Here is a 17,208-nt window from a genome sequence, read left to right as displayed (position 1 = left end):
CTTCCCGAGTCTGGTTATTTTTTAAAGACTTTGCAGATAACCCCAAAAAGGCCATTTGCACCACCTGCCAGGCCAGCATCAGCAGGGGTAGCAAAACTAGCAGCCTGACCACCACCAGCATGATCAGGCACATGGCAGCAAAGCACCCGACTAAGTGGGCCGAACCTAGGGTCCAGCAACATTCTCTGCGGGTGACACCACTGCTTGTTCCGCTGTTGTGCGTGCACACCAATCCCCTGTCTATGGCGCATGCCAAGATGTCTCACGCCCTGCACCTGTCGTTGCACACTCTCAACTAGCACCATCAGCAAGCACGTCCATGTCCTTGTACCAGTGCAGTGTTCAGTTGTCCCTACCCCAGTCCTTGGAATGCAAGCGCAAATATGCAGCCAACGCCCCATAGGCCACCCTACTAAATTCACACATTTTGTGAATGCTTGCACTTAAAATATTGCTTTTTATGCTCGTGGAGATGGAAGCTTTCAGCAACCTGATGGCGGGGGCCATCCCTCGATACTTGGTCCCCAGCCGCCACTATTTCTCCTGGTGTGCCGTCCCCGCATTACATGAGCAAGTGTTCCAGAACATTAGACGTGCCCTCAACAACACAGTTACTGGGAAAGTCCACCATGGACAAGTGCTTGTGGGCAGGGACGGTACATCTCGCTGACGGCACCCTGGGTCAATATAGTGGAAGCCGGGACGCAATCAAACCTTGGGACGGAACATGTCCTTCCGACGCCGAGGATTGCAGGCCCTGGGTCAATCAGGGTTGCCCCCCACATTCTACAGTTCCGGAACCTCCTCCTCCTCCACTTCAGTCTCCATCTCCAAAATGACCACATCAGTTGCAAGCTGGAAGCACTGCAGCACTGCCCCGGCCAAGGGGCAACAGGCTGTGCTGAAGCTAATATGCTTAGATGACAAACTGCACAATGCTGAAGAGTTGTGGACAGCTCTGAAAGAGCAGGCAGATCTGTGGCTGACACAGCTGAACTTACAGCCAGGCATTGTCGTGTATGACAATTGCCGGAACCTGGTGCGACTCTGAGGCGAGGCGATCTCACAGATGTACCATGCTTGGCTGATGTGCTTAACTTCATGGTTCAACGATTTCTCAAAACCTACTCGGATCTGTCGGATCTGCTTGTCAAAGTACACCACCTGTGTGCCCATTTTAGAAAGTCAGCTACAGATTCCTCTGCTCTTGCCGTGATTCCGCAGCGTTTGCTGCTTCCAGATCAATGACTGATCTGCAATGTCCCCATGCGTTGGAACTCTTCTTTACAGTTGTTGGGAAGGATTTATGAGCAGAAAAGGGCAGTTGTTGACTACCAGCATCAACAAGGCCATCGATATTCAGGTCAGACTCCACACATAAGACCTCAGGAGTGGACATGGATGTCAGACATATGTACCATCCTCCAAAACCTTAAGTACTCCACCAAGAGGGTGAGCAGCAATGATGCCATAATTAGCATCTCCATCCCGCTTCTCTGTCTTCTGAAACGCTCTCTGCTCACAATCAAAGAGGATGCATTGCAGGCGGAGCACGATGAGATGGAGCAAGGGACCATACAGGGTGATTCCACACAGCCCAGCCTCATCTAATCCCAACGTGGATTGGGTGACAATGAGGAAGAGGAGGAGGAGAAGGAGGAAGAACAGGAGATAGTTTCCTGCGCTATAGACAGTACTACCTGCACAACTGTCATACGGTCTGTTCAGCGTGGATAGCCTGATGACAGTGAGGAGGAGGAAGAGGAGGAGGATGAGGAGGAGAGCATGGTCAGTCATCCTCTTGGTGAGGACACAGAAGTCTTGCCTCTTTGCAGTCTGGCACACATGGCTGAGTTTATGTTACGCTGCCTTTCCCGTGACCCTCGCGTTGTCCAAATTTTAGGTGACAGTCATTATTGGTTTGTGACACTTCTAGACCCACGCTACAAGGAGAACTTTCTGTCTCTTATTCCCTTGCAGGACAGGTCTAAAAAATGGTGCAGTACGGGAAAGCCCTTGTTGTGGTATTATTAAAAAAAATTCCCATCTGAAAACGCCAGCGGCAGAGGTCACAGTTCGTTGGACAACCAAGGAGTACAGGAAAGAGAGATACAAATGCAATCGAGCAGAGGCAGAGGAACATTGTCAAAGTTCTGGGACAGTTTTCTCAGACCCTCCCATCGCACAGGCCCTGATGTGCAGGGTACTCTCTCAAGGAGGGAAAAGTTGCAGAAGATGCTGAGGGAGTACCTTGCCGACCATACCAACGTCCTTCGTGATTTCTCTGTGCCTCATAATTATTGGGTATCCAAGCTGTACTCGTGGCATGAACTGGCACTATATGCCTTGGAGGTCCTAGCCTGCCCTGCCTATAGCGTATTGTCAGAGAGGGTTTTTAGTGTCGCCGGTGGAATTATAACCGATAGCGCATACCGCCTGTCAACTGAAGATGCTGACAGGCTGACTCTTATATGAATAAGGGCTGGATTGGGCTAGACTTCTCAACACCACCAAATGATAGCAGCGTAGCATAAACTCAAATACAGTGTCTTTTTTTGGGAGGTCTAACTCTCTTCCCATGCACCTGTCTTCACACCCAGACATGGGTATACGCTTCCTGATTTTGTCTATTTGCTCTTGTCCTCCTCCTTCCCCGCATCCTCATCCTCCACCACCATATCACCACCATATGTACCATATCAACATATCTACGTCTCTTGCAAAAGACATTGGAGTTCCTCCAAATTTTTGCCTGCCGATGCTTCACTGCATAGGCAAACCGTATGGGAGACCCACTTCCTAACAATGGGAGCATTTTTTGCAGGAGGCCCTCCGACCTCTACATCTCTTGCAAGGGGCATTGGAGTTCCTTCAAATTTTTGGCAGCCGTTGCTTCACTGCATAGGCAAACAGTATGGGAGACACACTTCCTAATAATGGGAACATTTTTTGCAGGAGGCCCCCTGACCTCTACATCTCTTGCAAGAGGCATTGGAGTTCCTCCAAATTTTTGGCAGCCGTTGCTTCACTGCATAGGCAAACAGTATGGGAGACACACTTCCTAATAATGGGAGCATTTTTTGTAGGAGGCCCTCTGACACCTACATCTCTTGTAAGGGTCATTGGAGTTCCTCCAAATTTTTGGCAGCCTTTGCAGTCACTGCATATGCAATAACAGTATAGTAGACCCACTCGTTATTAATGGGAACAACAAAGCATAGCCAGCTGATGGCTCTTTAACAATAGCAAGGGCCGACTACTGGCACTTTAAGAATAGTAAGGGCCGCCTGATGGCCCTATAAAAATAGGCTTTGTGACTTTCAGAGTCCCTCCATCCTAAATGAAACAGGATGTGTCTGATGTTGGGTCACACACCACATGGCCAAATAAGGTTGTAAAATGTTAAAATGACGTTTTCCAGTGAATGCATTTGTCTTGGTTGAAAGCAATGCAAAAGTGCAAAAATGCCATGTATAAACATAGCTCAGGGTGTGGAGGAGCATTTTTGTTTTTGTATATTTATTTTGCCAAGTCATTACCCTGGAAAGGATGTTCCTTAACATATTTCCCAGGAACATCCATTTTGGTTTTGTTTTTGTATGTCTTCTTGTGAGTCCGTAAAAGTGGCATAATACCTGTGACAACATTGTTGATAGCAGTGACCTGGGAGTCAGAAATTTTTCCAGGGGTCTTCTCCATGCTGTTCCCATGTCATTTGAGCACTGTACCCATCGATTTGGGCAATTTTTAGGCCCTCTGCAGACCGCCGGGGGGAGCCCCCAGAAAAATGCTCAAGTTTCCCATAGACTCACATTGGGCTCGTTACTTGGTCCGAGCACTCGAGCATTCCAATTTGCTAGACCACAGCATTTTTAGTGCTCACTCATCATTAGTCAGAACCGAATCCTAAGGGCACAGTCAGATAGCTGTATAACACAGATGATGATCGCATCGCAATGCTTGGACTTGCCGGACACTCTCCTGACCCTAGCATGACAGCATGTATTTTTATGCAGCTGTCACGCTTGGGTCAAGAGAGCCGTAGACCAGTCCATGCACTACGATGCAATCCTCGTCTGTGTTATACGACCATCTGACTGTGCCCTGAGATATATTACACACTGTTAGGATTTGGTATGCTACAGTGCTTAATTTTCTAATTAATATTCCTAACATAAATACAGATATAGTCATCCTCAAATTGTCAGACGGCACAATATTTTATTAACATAGCCATATATCATGTTATCTGACAAATTATGGATTGCTACATGTGTACAAGATCAGAATCAGCACATAAATACATTACCAGAACCGTCAATAGTGCAGAAATATAGCACTAGAACCACAATCAGTACCTGAATACATGACCAAGCTTAGTACAGCGATTAATTGTAATGTCAAGTCAGCATATACAATTGTATCTCATAAACCTACAACTACAGTATGTCCTTTACAATGGTTAGGAGATGCATGGATTTGTTGTTAACAGCTACCATCAGACTACAGACCATGCAGCAAGCAACCACTGGACTGATGAAACGCAGGCAGTACCACCAATAACCATTTACATCCAGGCACCTTATAGGTGACATCTTCTCTGAGTGGAGTCATTCTTTTTCTTTTCTTCTCTATCTTGTCCAGATGATAAAATGACTTTTCACATCCACAACTCTTCTCTTCAGCCTTCCCTCTTCTCTGGTCTTTTGCAACACATCCTGAAACGGTGCCCTTAAAAGTAGCCGTGTAATTATAATGCTGCTGAACAAAAATATCTGCCCTATGCTATATCTCTGAATAATTGCCCCTCATTGTGCTTCTTGCAAAAAATATGACTCCCACACTATCACTCTTATGGTACATGGCCTCCACACTATCCTCTTCTTTCCTCACAGGGCCCCACTTCATACTGCCTTCTTTCACTCTGTTCCCCCTATGCTGTCCAGTCTCTCTCCTGTACCAACTTCTCACCTCCCTCTGCATACTGTCCTCTCCATGTTGTTCCCTCACATTATCCCCCCATGCTGCCACCTCTCTATACTAAACCCCACACTACCCAGTCTCTATACTGTGTCTCCTCACACATTTCTCCCCCCATACTGTCCACTCACACATTTCTCTCCCCATGCTGGCCCTTATCTATACTGCTCTCCCCTACACTAACCAGGCTCTCTACTGTGCCTCCGCACACTTTTCTTCCCTATACTGTCCTCACATATTCCCCCATACTGTCCCCTTACACACTTCTTCCCCTACTGACACCTCATAAATTCACCCCCATTCGCCATACAGTTTGCTCTCAATTCACACCGTCCCCATACTGTCTCCTCACACATTTCCCCCCTTATACTGTCTCCTCACACATTTCCCCTTTCCTATTCTGTCTCCTCACATAACCCCTCACTCCTCAAACTGTCTTCTCACATATTTCTCCACCCTCCCCATACTGTCACCTCACACTTTTCCCCACTCTCCACATTGTCTCTTCACACATTCTTTCCTTCCCATACTGTCTCTTTTCAATTTTCTACCTCCCCATACTGTCTTCTCTAAGATTCCCCCCTTCTCTCCACACTGTCTTCTCACACATCCCCCCATACTGTCTCTTCACACATTTCTCCCTCCCAATACTGCTGTCTCCTCACACATTTTCCCCTTCCCATACCGTTATCTCATCATACTTATGTAACTTTCTTTTAGGAGCACAAGCTACTATTCACAGAATGCAGTGCGGCATCAGGAAAAAACATCACTGAATCACTAATACAGATAGTAAGGTAATAAAATCCTATACAATCACATAATTGCCAACATTCCCTTATTTGCTGAGACTGTCCTTATTTTTTAGAGCAATAGACTTTCCAGGCCTAAAAGGAATGGATTTTATATAAAAAGTGGACATCTTGCATCTTGAGTTTGTGGCGTTCCTAGTAGAGATTGGGACATTCCTTGATTTCTTGGTTGTACTGGAGTTGAGCTTAAAGAGGTTTTCTCAAGATAAATCTTTGGGAGGGCATCGTTCTGGCTTTTTGCATTCCTAGGGGTGGTGTGCAACTGAAGATTGAAAGTTTGCTGGTCCAATCTGTGCTCTCTCCTAGGCTGCTAACAGAGACAGCTTTACCTTTGCAGCATGGTGCAAAACGCAGGGATAATGAGGCTGGTCAGGTCCAGCCATCTTCAGTGCAGAAGGCTGTAAGGAATAGAGCCTGCTTGCACTGCACGCTCCTCATCTAGGTAACTGGCCAGGCTGGGACTGTAACATGGCCGGTAACCTAGGCCTTTGAGCTGTACACTTTAAAATTAAAAATATTTCAGTTCTGGAGAATTACAAGCACTTTGCAATAGTACTCATTTCTTAACTTGAGACAACCTCTTTAAGTCCCTCCTGATCAGCAAATGAGCGCTTTTTCCTGATTATCTGCTGGTACAACATGCAGGCAGCCACCAGCTTAATGAGCAAAAACACTTGTTCGTTGAGTGATTGGATTTTTATATATATACATAAATATCCTTTTTATTGGGAGCACATCACTTTCTGTAAGCAGGTAATGTGCTGCCGGTAACATGTACTGTATGAAGTAGTACAACAATTGCATTAGCGGTTGTTCTGTCCCCCTCATTGCTCCTCAATCAGTAAACAAGTAAGGAATGACTTGAATATAGTTGATCACAAGTCGCTACTGGCTTGAAATTGGCCAGTGCCATTGTGGCCTTAAATGTCCCTATTTTGCCAACAGTTATTGCTGAAATTCTACTAGATAGGATATGTCCAGATGAATTGCCTAGACTGAATGTAATTGTAGTAAAACCCTAAAATTTTAAAAATTTAAGCCATGCATGGGCTTCTCAGGCTAAGGCCCTCTTCACATGGCGTAGCCGACTTCGCACCACACAATTGGCAGTCATGGCTGCCTGGTGCCTCTTTACAGTCTCATGTCAAAAAGATATTCTGTCTGAGAAATGCTTCTAATTGAAAACATATTAAAATGATGCCATCTGATGAAGAATACCACATTTTTTTCTATTGGGCAGAATCCTATCTTGAAATATGACATAATTAACAGGTACAATAATTTTCATTAAAGGGGTATCTCTGACATTTATGGCGTGTGCATTTATTATTTGCCTAGATACGATAAGTTCCTCATTAGATGGTAGAAAGATCCAAAGTTTTTTTAAAATTGGTTTGAATGTTTAAATCAAAAACACAATATGTGAAATGTGTTTTCTTCACCAGGTCCCTAAGAGAGCACGAGGAGAACATGAAAAATAATGTGGTTACATTAGAAAGATCGGAAACTTTGACGAAAAAAAAGTGTTGCACTTGAATCTCCATGTCACCTGTATTAAAGATTGTGATGATTTCTTTAAGAAATGACGAATAATAGCTCTGCTTTTCATGAAAGGACGATAGAACTTTAAATTCAAAATTAGAAAGAACCATTTCCTTTTTGTCATTTCCCTTCCCTCATATGACAGAGGATGTGTGCTTGTAAAAGCACTCAATAAACGTTAAAAAGAATGAGCATATGCACTGCAATGTAAAAACTACTGGCTGTTCATATGTTAAGTCTTTCGACCATCTCTTAACTGCCTCAGGTTTGCAAAGATGCAAAGCAGTTAAAAGATGTGATCAGTCTATTGTTCAAGTGGCTTCCACTAGTTGATAAATACAAGCCCAAAAAATGGCCAGTTAAGAAGCCACCGCTAAAACCAACTGAAGAAGATGCTTCAGGAAAAACAGCACTTGCGTCTTCCTGTAGCAAAACTTTGCAGGTACTAAAAGAGGTTCTACATATCCTTATGGTAACTATTAATTGTCGGCCTAGTATGCTATTGTTTTCAGTGGGGAGAGGTGAATAAGTCACGGATAGACACTTCACGTGATGGCTTATTTCTAGGGATAAGTGAACCCAAACTGTAAAGTTTGAGGTTCGTACCGGACACCTAGAGTCCAGTAATGAACCCCGAACACTGACTTCTTACTGTACGTCCATGTTACTGTTTGGGTTTGGCAGACTAGTAAAGCTTGTTCAAAGGCTGCAGCACAGTCACTCACCAAGCTTAAAGGCTGTTGCACTTCCAGCCAAGTCACAGCCATGCCAAGTATTGGCTGACGCAGCACATGACCCGGCTTGACGTTGCGAAATAAATAAATAATAAAAAAAGCCGTGCAGTCCCCCTTATTTTTATAACCAGCCAAGGGAAAGCAGACAGCTCTGAGCTGGTCTTATTATGCTAGGAAGTGGCCAATATCCATGCACCTTCCCAGCATATTAATATCAGCCTGCAGCTGTCTGCTTTGCCTTTGCTGGTTAGGGGGGATCCCACATAGTTTTTTTGGATCCCAATTTTTATGTGGGGTACCCCCTGTTTTTAATACCAAGCAAAGGCCAAGCAGACAGCTACAGGTTAATATTAATAGGCTGGGAAGGGCCATGGATACTGGCTCCTTCCCAGCCTTATAAGACCAGACGCCCCAGAAATGGCGCATTCCATTAGATGTGCCAATTCTGGCGCTTAGCCTCTGCTCTTCCTGATTGCCCTCTTTTACCCATTTATTACAAAAAAAAATAATTGCTGCCCTCATGAGAACCAGCCGCTGTAAACTGAGTTAACCTTACTGATTTCACATCCGTTCACAACAGCTTGTTCTCACAGGGGTAGCGCGAGTGTCAGACTGATGATGAGCGGTGAAATCAACACTCATCAGTTTGGCACTTGCGCTGGCCTTGTGAGAACCAGCCTATGTGAACTGAGGTGATCTGCACTGAGGCCCTTTATGTTGCCAATGTTCACAGCTCTCACACCAGCTGTGAGGCCCTGAAACCTTAAAGGAGTTTCAACTGCTAAACATCAACAGAGCAGCTCTTCTTCTTCTAGCTTGCTTTGTCAATGGGCCATGACTGCTGATATCATTCTGATTGACAGCCTGCTCCCCGCAGCTACGCAGCGGGGAGCCAGCTGTCAATCAGCATAACATGGGAAGTCATGCCCTGTGAGCAGAGCAGAGTGAATGAGAAGCCACTGCTCTGTCAATGTGACATCAGTGGAAGCCTCTGAATCACCGACAGGAGCAATCTGTGACTGCTCTGTGCTAGCAGAGATCGGCGCTGGACAGGCACAACAGGCAGGTAATTAGCAACTACTTGCCCGTTAGTTCTTCAGCCCACACTGAAAAAAATGTAATATTCCTGGATATCCCCTTTAAGTGAGGGATCAGGTGTATTATTGTGCACAAAAAAAACTCAGAGATTCAGCTACAATTTTCACAGCAGTTAAACCTTGTTTGCAAACCCCTTTAACCCTGCAAATTCACTATTGAATTATGTAGTACGACTGACTACGTTTTTCCATACATATCAGTTCTGTGATGCTTCTTTGTGAAAATACAAAAAAAGAGCTCCTTCGATTTTTTTGTCAGTTTTATGATTCATTTTCCTACCTTGATCCTTGTTCCTCAATAAGTTTTCACTTACAAATGACCACTAAATTATTTTACAAAACTAGGAGGATATAGCAATTCATTATGAGATAATATACAGACTATGACCAGAGGCAAACTAATCCACTGATTAAATTTCACTTTTTGCAAATCAGCTTTTGAAAACCTTATTCACATTTAGCGTAAAATCTACAGCAAAACCACCACACCTGAACATGGCATGAGAAGGTATAACATAATTATATTTATAGTTCAATTGCAAAATGTAAAAGTTTTTGACAAACAATTCATTTTTTTTAACTCATTAGCACTCAATGACAATGCTATACAGTAATTACATTGATCTAGCCATGACATTGCAACCTGTGGGGCCGCCGGGACTGATGTTTTCAAACTGATAACCAAGGCTTAAAATATACCCTAAGCTGTACAGCAATGATACCTCTCAAGTAATACCTCATGTATGTGCTAATAGATGCCTCTGCATTTTACATGCACAGACAATGATGAATGTAGGAATGTAAATAAAAATAATCCCATGATCTAATATATTATATTCAAAGATCCAAACTTTGCAGTGTTCAAAAAATAAAAAATAAAATAGAAAAAACATCATTTAAAAAATAAATTTGAAAAATTAAAAAAGATTATCTCATTTCTATTGTCAACATTCCTGAAAGATATGGGTATATATGAATACATTTTCTGAACTGAACAAAAGCCAGAATATAAACATTAAAGAAAACTTAGCCACTGAAAATAATAAGGTAACATTTAATATATAGTATATCATGGCTGGCATTGTGTGAAAATTACCACCAAAATTACAGTTACATGTTCTACTATTTTTGACTTTTCTTAAGATAAACCCACTAGCGATCATCAGTATTTAGGTAAGGCACCATTTTAATTCTTGGGTTGCTTTGTATACATATTATTATAATTTTCTCGAGGATTAAGAAATAAAAACATTTTAATAATTCATTTCTATCTATGTGTCAAATTGTCTTTTTGTGGGTGTCAGTGTTCATGTGTTCTATATTTCTACTAAATGCTTGAGATTTTAATGCAAATACATAATGCCTATTTTGTGCTGCTTCCAAGGTTCTTTTAGCCTTTTTGTTCACTGAAGAGAAAACGTGAAATTCAAAACACAAATTTCAGATGGGGAAAGTGCATTAGTGGATTGTACAATTCATCAGTCAAAATAGTGCAATATGGCAAGCTGCAGCTATAATCTTATAAAAACATCTAACCTTTCCAATTACTTCAACTCAAAGGGTTGTTTTTTTCGACTTATTAATTCTAAAATTTCAGTGGAAAAAAGCACCCAAACCCTAAAATGCCTATCAAAAGCATTTTATTCCTACATTTGAGGGCTCGCTTACATGAACGTACAGGGCCGTCATCAGGGCATTACTGCCCTTACTGCTGTATGGGGCCCGGTGAACAGCAATAAAGAGCAGGGGCCCAGTCCAGAGCTCCCCATCTTGTGCTTCTGCTCACCGGGCCCAGGGGTATTTTGTGTCGGAGCACGGTGTACATCTCAGCCCAGGGATTCTTGGAGCTCTCACAGGCGTGCAGCTCCAAGGGAGTCCCTCCGCCTCTTCTATGACGTGCTGGAGATGGCACAAACGCTGAAGTGGGGCTGCAGGTGATTGTGTGAGAGATAAGTATGAAAACTTTTCTTTTTAAATTGAATTAATTTAATGGGAGAGCACATGATTTGGGGGAGAGCACATGATGAACTGGGAGTGGGTGGTGGGGAGTGCACATGATGACCTGACAGTGGGGGGTGGGGAGAGCTAATGATGATTTGGGAGTGGGGGGTGGGGAGAGCAAATGAACTGGGAATGGGGGAGTGAGGGGATCATATGACAGACTGGGAGTAATGGGAGCAAATGATGAACTGGGAGAGGGGTGGGAAGTGCAAATGAAGAACTGAGGGTGGGGAGAGATAATGATGGACTGGGAGTGGGGGGTAGCGAGAGCTAATGATGAACTGGGAGTGGGTGGTGGGGAGAGCAAATGATGAATTGGGAGGGGGAAGAGCAAATAACGAATTAGGAGTTGGAGGAGAGCAAATGATGAATTGGGAGTGGAAGGAGAGCAAATGATGAATTTGGAGGGGAAGAGCAAATAATGATGAATTGAGGATGGGGAGAGAGAGCACATGACAAAATGAATTGGGGCGGAGGGGGGCATGTAAATATAATGAATTGGGAGAGTGGGGGGGCGTTGAGGATGACAGACTGTGACTGGTAATGAATTAGGGGAAAGAGTAATGGTGGTTGCATAATAACTAATTATATATTAATGGTGGGTGCACTTCTGTATTCAGCTGCGTAGTGTAGAAGTTGGTGAATATGCTCTAGATAACTGTGTGTTATTTTATGCAGAGACGAGTCCTGGCTGGAAGAAGTGATGGCGGTCTGCGCTGGATGAAGGAGAAAAGCGAAGATGAAGGACGTCAACTAGAGACGTCACTGGTGAGTCAGTGTGATATTCTTACAGTGACATTATACACCATATACTATGTACAAAGCTCCTGTGTATAATGTCACTGATGATCACTGTATTACCTGTACACTGACACTATACATTGTATACTATGTACAGAGCACCTGTATATAATGGCAGTTATGGTAATATTAGTATTGTGTTTTTTTTATCAATGATCAGTATTGTAGTATTCGGTCACTACGTGGTGGCAATATGTGGCCTGGTCATAGTGTGGAAGTATTTGTTCCTTGTATGTGGTATTATTCAGTCACTATGTGGTGGTAATATGTGGTCTAGTCATGGTGTGGCAGTATTTGTCCTTTGTATGTGGTATTATTCAGTCACTATGTGGTGGTAATATGTGGTCTGGTCATGGTGTGGCAGTATTTGTTCCTTGTATGTGGTATTATTCAGTCACTATGTGGTGGCAATATGTGGCCTGGTCATAGTGTGGAAGTATTTGTTCCTTGTATGTGGTATTATTCAGTCACTATGTGGTGGTAATATGTGGTCTAGTCATGGTGTGGCAATATTTGTCCTTTGTATGTGGTAATATTCAGTCACTATGAGATGGTAATATGTGGTCTGGTTATGGTGTGGTGGTATTTGTTCCTTGTATGTGGTATTATTTGGTCACTATATAATGGTAATATATGTTCTGGCCATGGTGTGATGGTATTTTTCCTTTGTATGTGGTATTATTGGTCATTTTATAAAATGTATGTGACATATTCTCTTGAAGAAAAATAAATAAAAATATACCTAAAAGGAGTATTGGATATTTTAAGAAATATTTAATAGGTTAGAGAGGGGAGGGCCCTGACAGAAGATTCTCCTTCTTGTGGTGGCAGGCTTAAAAAATCTTTTGGCCAAAACAAAAGCTGATGTCTATGTATATGATATGGTGTTCGATGGGAACTGTTAATGCGTGATTGGTGAGAAAGTGGTGCAGAAGTGGAGTTTTTCCAATAGTGGGTGGTGGGACTGTGGAAGGTTCGAGGGGTGGAGGTGTATCTGGGCCTTGGTGGAGTCCCAAGAGAGCTCGAAAATTTTTCCAGTACGGGTCCCTAAAATTCCTGGTGGCAGCCCTGTGAGCGTATAAAACAGCTTAGTGCTATGTTTTATCGGATGAGCCAAATGTTATACCATGGGGCAGGAAACAGTGCAGATTTTTTTCTCATGCCAATTCAGCATGAGAAAAAAAATTGCAGCATGCTGCATGTGGCACAAAGTCTATGGGCGCATGTGAAACATCAGAATGCACTCAGATGTCATCTGAGTGCATTCTGACATCTGTTGACTCGGACAATGGAGAAGACGTTGAAATTAAGTTCACCCATCTTCTCTGTGATGCCCAGCTGCGCTTGGTATCACAGATCCTAGAAGAGTGCATTGATGGATTCCTCCTCAAGAGGCCCCCATAAACATTCACACATCTCCACCTTCCACCTCAGACCAGCAGAGGGAGCCCGTTAGGGATATAAATAGGGAAGGTGGAGCCAGGCAGTTCAGTTCCTGCAGAAGATGAGCCAAAGAGAGGTCAGTCTGCATTGGAGCTCAGTGATTCAGCAGTTCCTCTGGAGAGTTCAGCAAGTACAGGTCTGAATGCAGAGTCGAGCTCAGGTCAGTTGTAGCTCAGTTAGAGCTTTAGGTGTGCCGGCGCCATAAGATCGGTGAAGCGCGGCAAGCTGTAGTTAGTGTGTATAGCCTAGTGAGGGCCCGAGTAGGCCGAAGGCGAGTGGAAAGTTAGTACATAGGGGGCAGAGGAGCTTAACTAGCTCACCCCGAAGCAGTTACCGGACACCGGATCCGAGCTTACCGGGATCTCTATGACCCAGTAAGGCATAAACGGAATCCCTGGAGAACTACAAGTCCCAGGATCGCTAAAGTGCTGATACGTAACAGAGCCAGGAGACACATAGGCCCTTAAGCCGAGAGCGTGCACTCCAAGAGAAGGCCCAACCACTACGTCAGCCAGCGCAGGACAGAGACAAAGTTAGGCCTAGCTCCCGGCAGGTCAGAAACTTACCACGCAGTAGCAAGAAACAGGAGGCCCTACACCCGCTCATTGGGGAGGATCCTGATATGCACCCTTCACCCTACAGTGCTCCGGGACGTGCCTGAATTTCCATCAGTAAAAGGTACTGAAGTGACTATCGTGTCTGTCCCTGTTCTTGCTCTGACCCGGCTGGGTCTCACCTGTCCTGCATCCCCCTTCAAACGCTGCCCTGAGGCCTAGCTCCACCTGTGGGGAGCTATACCATCAAGCTGCCTTATCACCGGTCTCAGTGGACTGTGCAGCGCTGGTGATTCTCACCAGAAACCACAGGTGGCGTCACAAACTCTTATAAAATTAACAAATATCCACCCTTTCAAAGAGTGACCCCAGGGTACGGGCCCGGGAGCCGACCACCGCGACATCCCCAAGGCCAGGCAAAGGCCCGGGTACCGAGTCATCCCCATCCCCTGGGCTGGTCATCTTCACACCAGAGTTTGATCTTAGTGTCATTAGAATAATCAAGACGATTCTCTTGAGAGAATCATCGCTCGAGTGACCCCGGCCTTAACCTCAAATCCTGGCCTGACCGTAGATTTAGTGTGGCGCCCCTGAGGGTTCAGTCGCCACAGAGGTACTGCACCTCACCCAGAGGTGTGATGTCTCCTTCTCTCAGGTAAGGAGGGAGTGCTGCCCGGAGCCCCAACACCTGCATCCAACACTACACTGCTCCAGGCCAGCTGGAAGGGCAAGACGCAATGTATGTTCCTGCTGAGCCCTGACCCTGGCTGGAGTGGGGGGAAGCAGAGGTAGGGGGAACCAGTAGTGGGTGTGGGTGGAGGAAGTAGTTAGGTGGAGCACTTTGACAGTAGATATAAAAAGGGAAGCCATCTTAGGGTGGCAGAACAGATCAGTCAGTGGAGTCAGTGAAGAACAGTCAGGGAGCAGAGTCTCAGTAGGAGCTCTGCTCCACAAGTAGGGGCCTAGTAATAGAGGCCCAGGAGGGGAGCAGAGGAGTAGGCTCAGTTCTAAGAAGTGATCCTAGGGGGTACGGCGAGTGCAGGAAGGCACCCGTGCGCCCCGAATCTGTCAGAAGACAGAGGGATCATAGGCCGCAAGAAGGGGACCGGCCCCTTGCCCAGTCGTGTACTTCAAGTCTCGGCTGGAAAAACAGGAGGCTTCTGGCTTATATAGTCAGTTGCCGAAGCCGCATTCTAATCCCCAGGAGGGTCAAGCAGGTCTGGGAACTCCGACGCACAGGAGGGACTTCAGAGCACCCGAGCAGGATTGAGAGTGGGCAGCACAGGGCAGGAAGGAGAAAGACCCAGCGTGAAGTCGGTCTATCTAGAAACACTAGAAAGTGGGGTTCTGTCCGGTACTCCTAATCTGCCTGAGGAAGTGCTGAACCCCTGCCTGGTGAATGCAGCGCGACGTGGGAGGCGAGCACCCGTACAGTGCACAAGTGGAACTGTCATAAGAACTGTGAGTAAAGACTCGGATGACTGCACCGCACTGCCTTCGTCCATTCTTTATCTGCGCCATCTTTCCCTCACTGCACTACAATGCCCAGCGCAACCACCATCTTCCTACACTGCCCTGGAGCTAGCTCTACCTGTGGAGAGCCACACCATCCCTGCTGCCGTAACACCAGCTCCAGAGGACTGCTCCGCAGCGGCAGCACCCCTTAGCCACATTCCACAGGTGGCGTCACAAACACTTTCCCAAACCCCATGTAAAAGTATCTCCCTTTTGCACTGACCGCCCTGGGTCACGGACCGGGCCAGCCACCGTGATACTCCCCTACCGGCATACGCAGGGGCCCGGCTGCCGAGTACCCCAAGGCCCTGAGGGCGCGTCATTAGCAACCCAAACTAACAGTATCAACGATCCCTAAAGACTGCATCATATACCAAGAAGGTATTTGTTTTTGTTTAAAATTCGATAAAATGATAAGTAATATGTAATTCATGTGTAATTATGTGAGTAAGATCAAGTACTGGGTTTTGAAACAACTGTTCTAGAGAACTCTTTTTGCACCATTTCCTTATTATTATTTACATCCCTTCCTGAAAGTTATTAAAGGAACTATCATATAATATATTTTGTATTAAGTTATACTGGCATACTCATATTTGCCAATATAGAAATATGCACAGGCACCTATTAGGGTGTTTTACAACATAAAGCCCAGGGGACCTTTATCTGGTCCTTGGCTGCCTCTTTAATAATGCCAGCCCTGACAATAATGTCACTGTAGATGGTAATTGCAACTACAGGATTTTTCCACTGAACATTGATTATCCTGTCAAGAAGAAATGAAAATATATTGAGGAAAACTCACCCTTGATGCCTAGTATAGGAAAAACAATTCCTCTAAAATTAGGTTTTGGCTGTGATAAACAAAATAATTACACATTGGGGGCTTTGGGGTGTTTTTGGATCAGTATGAAAAGAGTAGGTGGACTTTGTGGTCCTGCGTCCATTGTCCTCTGTTGTAGGACACTTACTTTTTCTATTGTGCTTTTGCTTTAAACTTCCCTGTATCCTTCACAGTGCAGATTTGTGGAGTTAATTAGACGTTCTGTTTTTTTTTTTGGTATAGAGAAGTTACGGCAACTGAAGTCTCATACAATAGACTATTATAGTGTATATTTTTTTGTAAGTACAGAAACTTTTCAATGTATTTTATAAGTGGAAAGTGGCCCCTTGACCTATGTGTAAGAAATGTAAAACATGACAGCGCTCTGTTTGCAATCTATGGACTGTCCATATACCCTTTACTGCTGCATGTTCCTTTAGGCACTTTTGTTTTTTAGGAGACTAAAGTAGATGGTGCTAATAATCTATATTTTATGTTTTGTTGCACTATTATGCATGCTAACTAGTGTTGAGCATTCCGATACTGAAATATCGGGTATCGGCCGATATTCACTGTATCGGAATTCCGATACTTAATTCCGATACTTTTATAATATCGAATACCGGAATCGGAAGTTCCCATAATGCCTGCGCTCTGCAGTGTCTCTGAAGGATGACAAGCTGGATGGCAGCGCTCAGCTGCGATCCAGCTTGTCATCAGAATGCCATCCCAGCGTGGGAGAATTCTCCTGATTGTTTAAAAGCCGGCGCGCGGTAAAAAGCCGCCGGCTTTTAAACAATCACGCAGCCCCATACTGCTTCCCCGCAGCCTCCCACCCCGATCCTCCGCTCCCCTCGCCACCTCCCATCCCGATCGTAAATTAGGACCGGGCGGGGAGCGCAGCAC

The 17,208-nt window shown here is 44.8% G+C and overlaps 1 protein-coding gene across 4 annotated transcripts in view; it reads left to right on the top strand.

Moving 5' to 3' along the window:
• Positions 1 to 10,362, top strand: part of LOC141227176 (EF-hand calcium-binding domain-containing protein 4B-like) — a 143,747-nt gene extending 133,385 nt beyond the window's left edge. For 3 of the 4 annotated variants that reach the window (XM_073667211.1, XM_073667210.1, XM_073667208.1), the window contains exons 15-16: positions 5,701 to 5,777; positions 7,238 to 10,361. In XM_073667211.1, coding sequence (XP_073523312.1) covers positions 5,701 to 5,777; positions 7,238 to 7,328 — 168 coding nt within the window. In that variant the 3' untranslated portion in view covers positions 7,329 to 10,361. Of the gene's footprint in view, positions 1 to 5,700; positions 5,778 to 7,237 lie in introns of all 4 variants that reach the window. The other variant, XM_073667209.1, reaches the window with a different exon arrangement.
• Positions 10,363 to 17,208: the final 6,846 nt, after the last annotated feature.

Source organism: Phyllobates terribilis, unplaced genomic scaffold, assembly GCF_046119375.1.
Source record: "Phyllobates terribilis strain yellow unplaced genomic scaffold, ASM4611937v1 Scaffold_2__4_contigs__length_985480577, whole genome shotgun sequence".
NCBI lineage: Eukaryota > Metazoa > Chordata > Amphibia > Anura > Dendrobatidae > Phyllobates > Phyllobates terribilis.
Note: the sequence above shows the minus strand (reverse complement) of the source record. Positions and strands in the feature narration are given on the sequence as shown.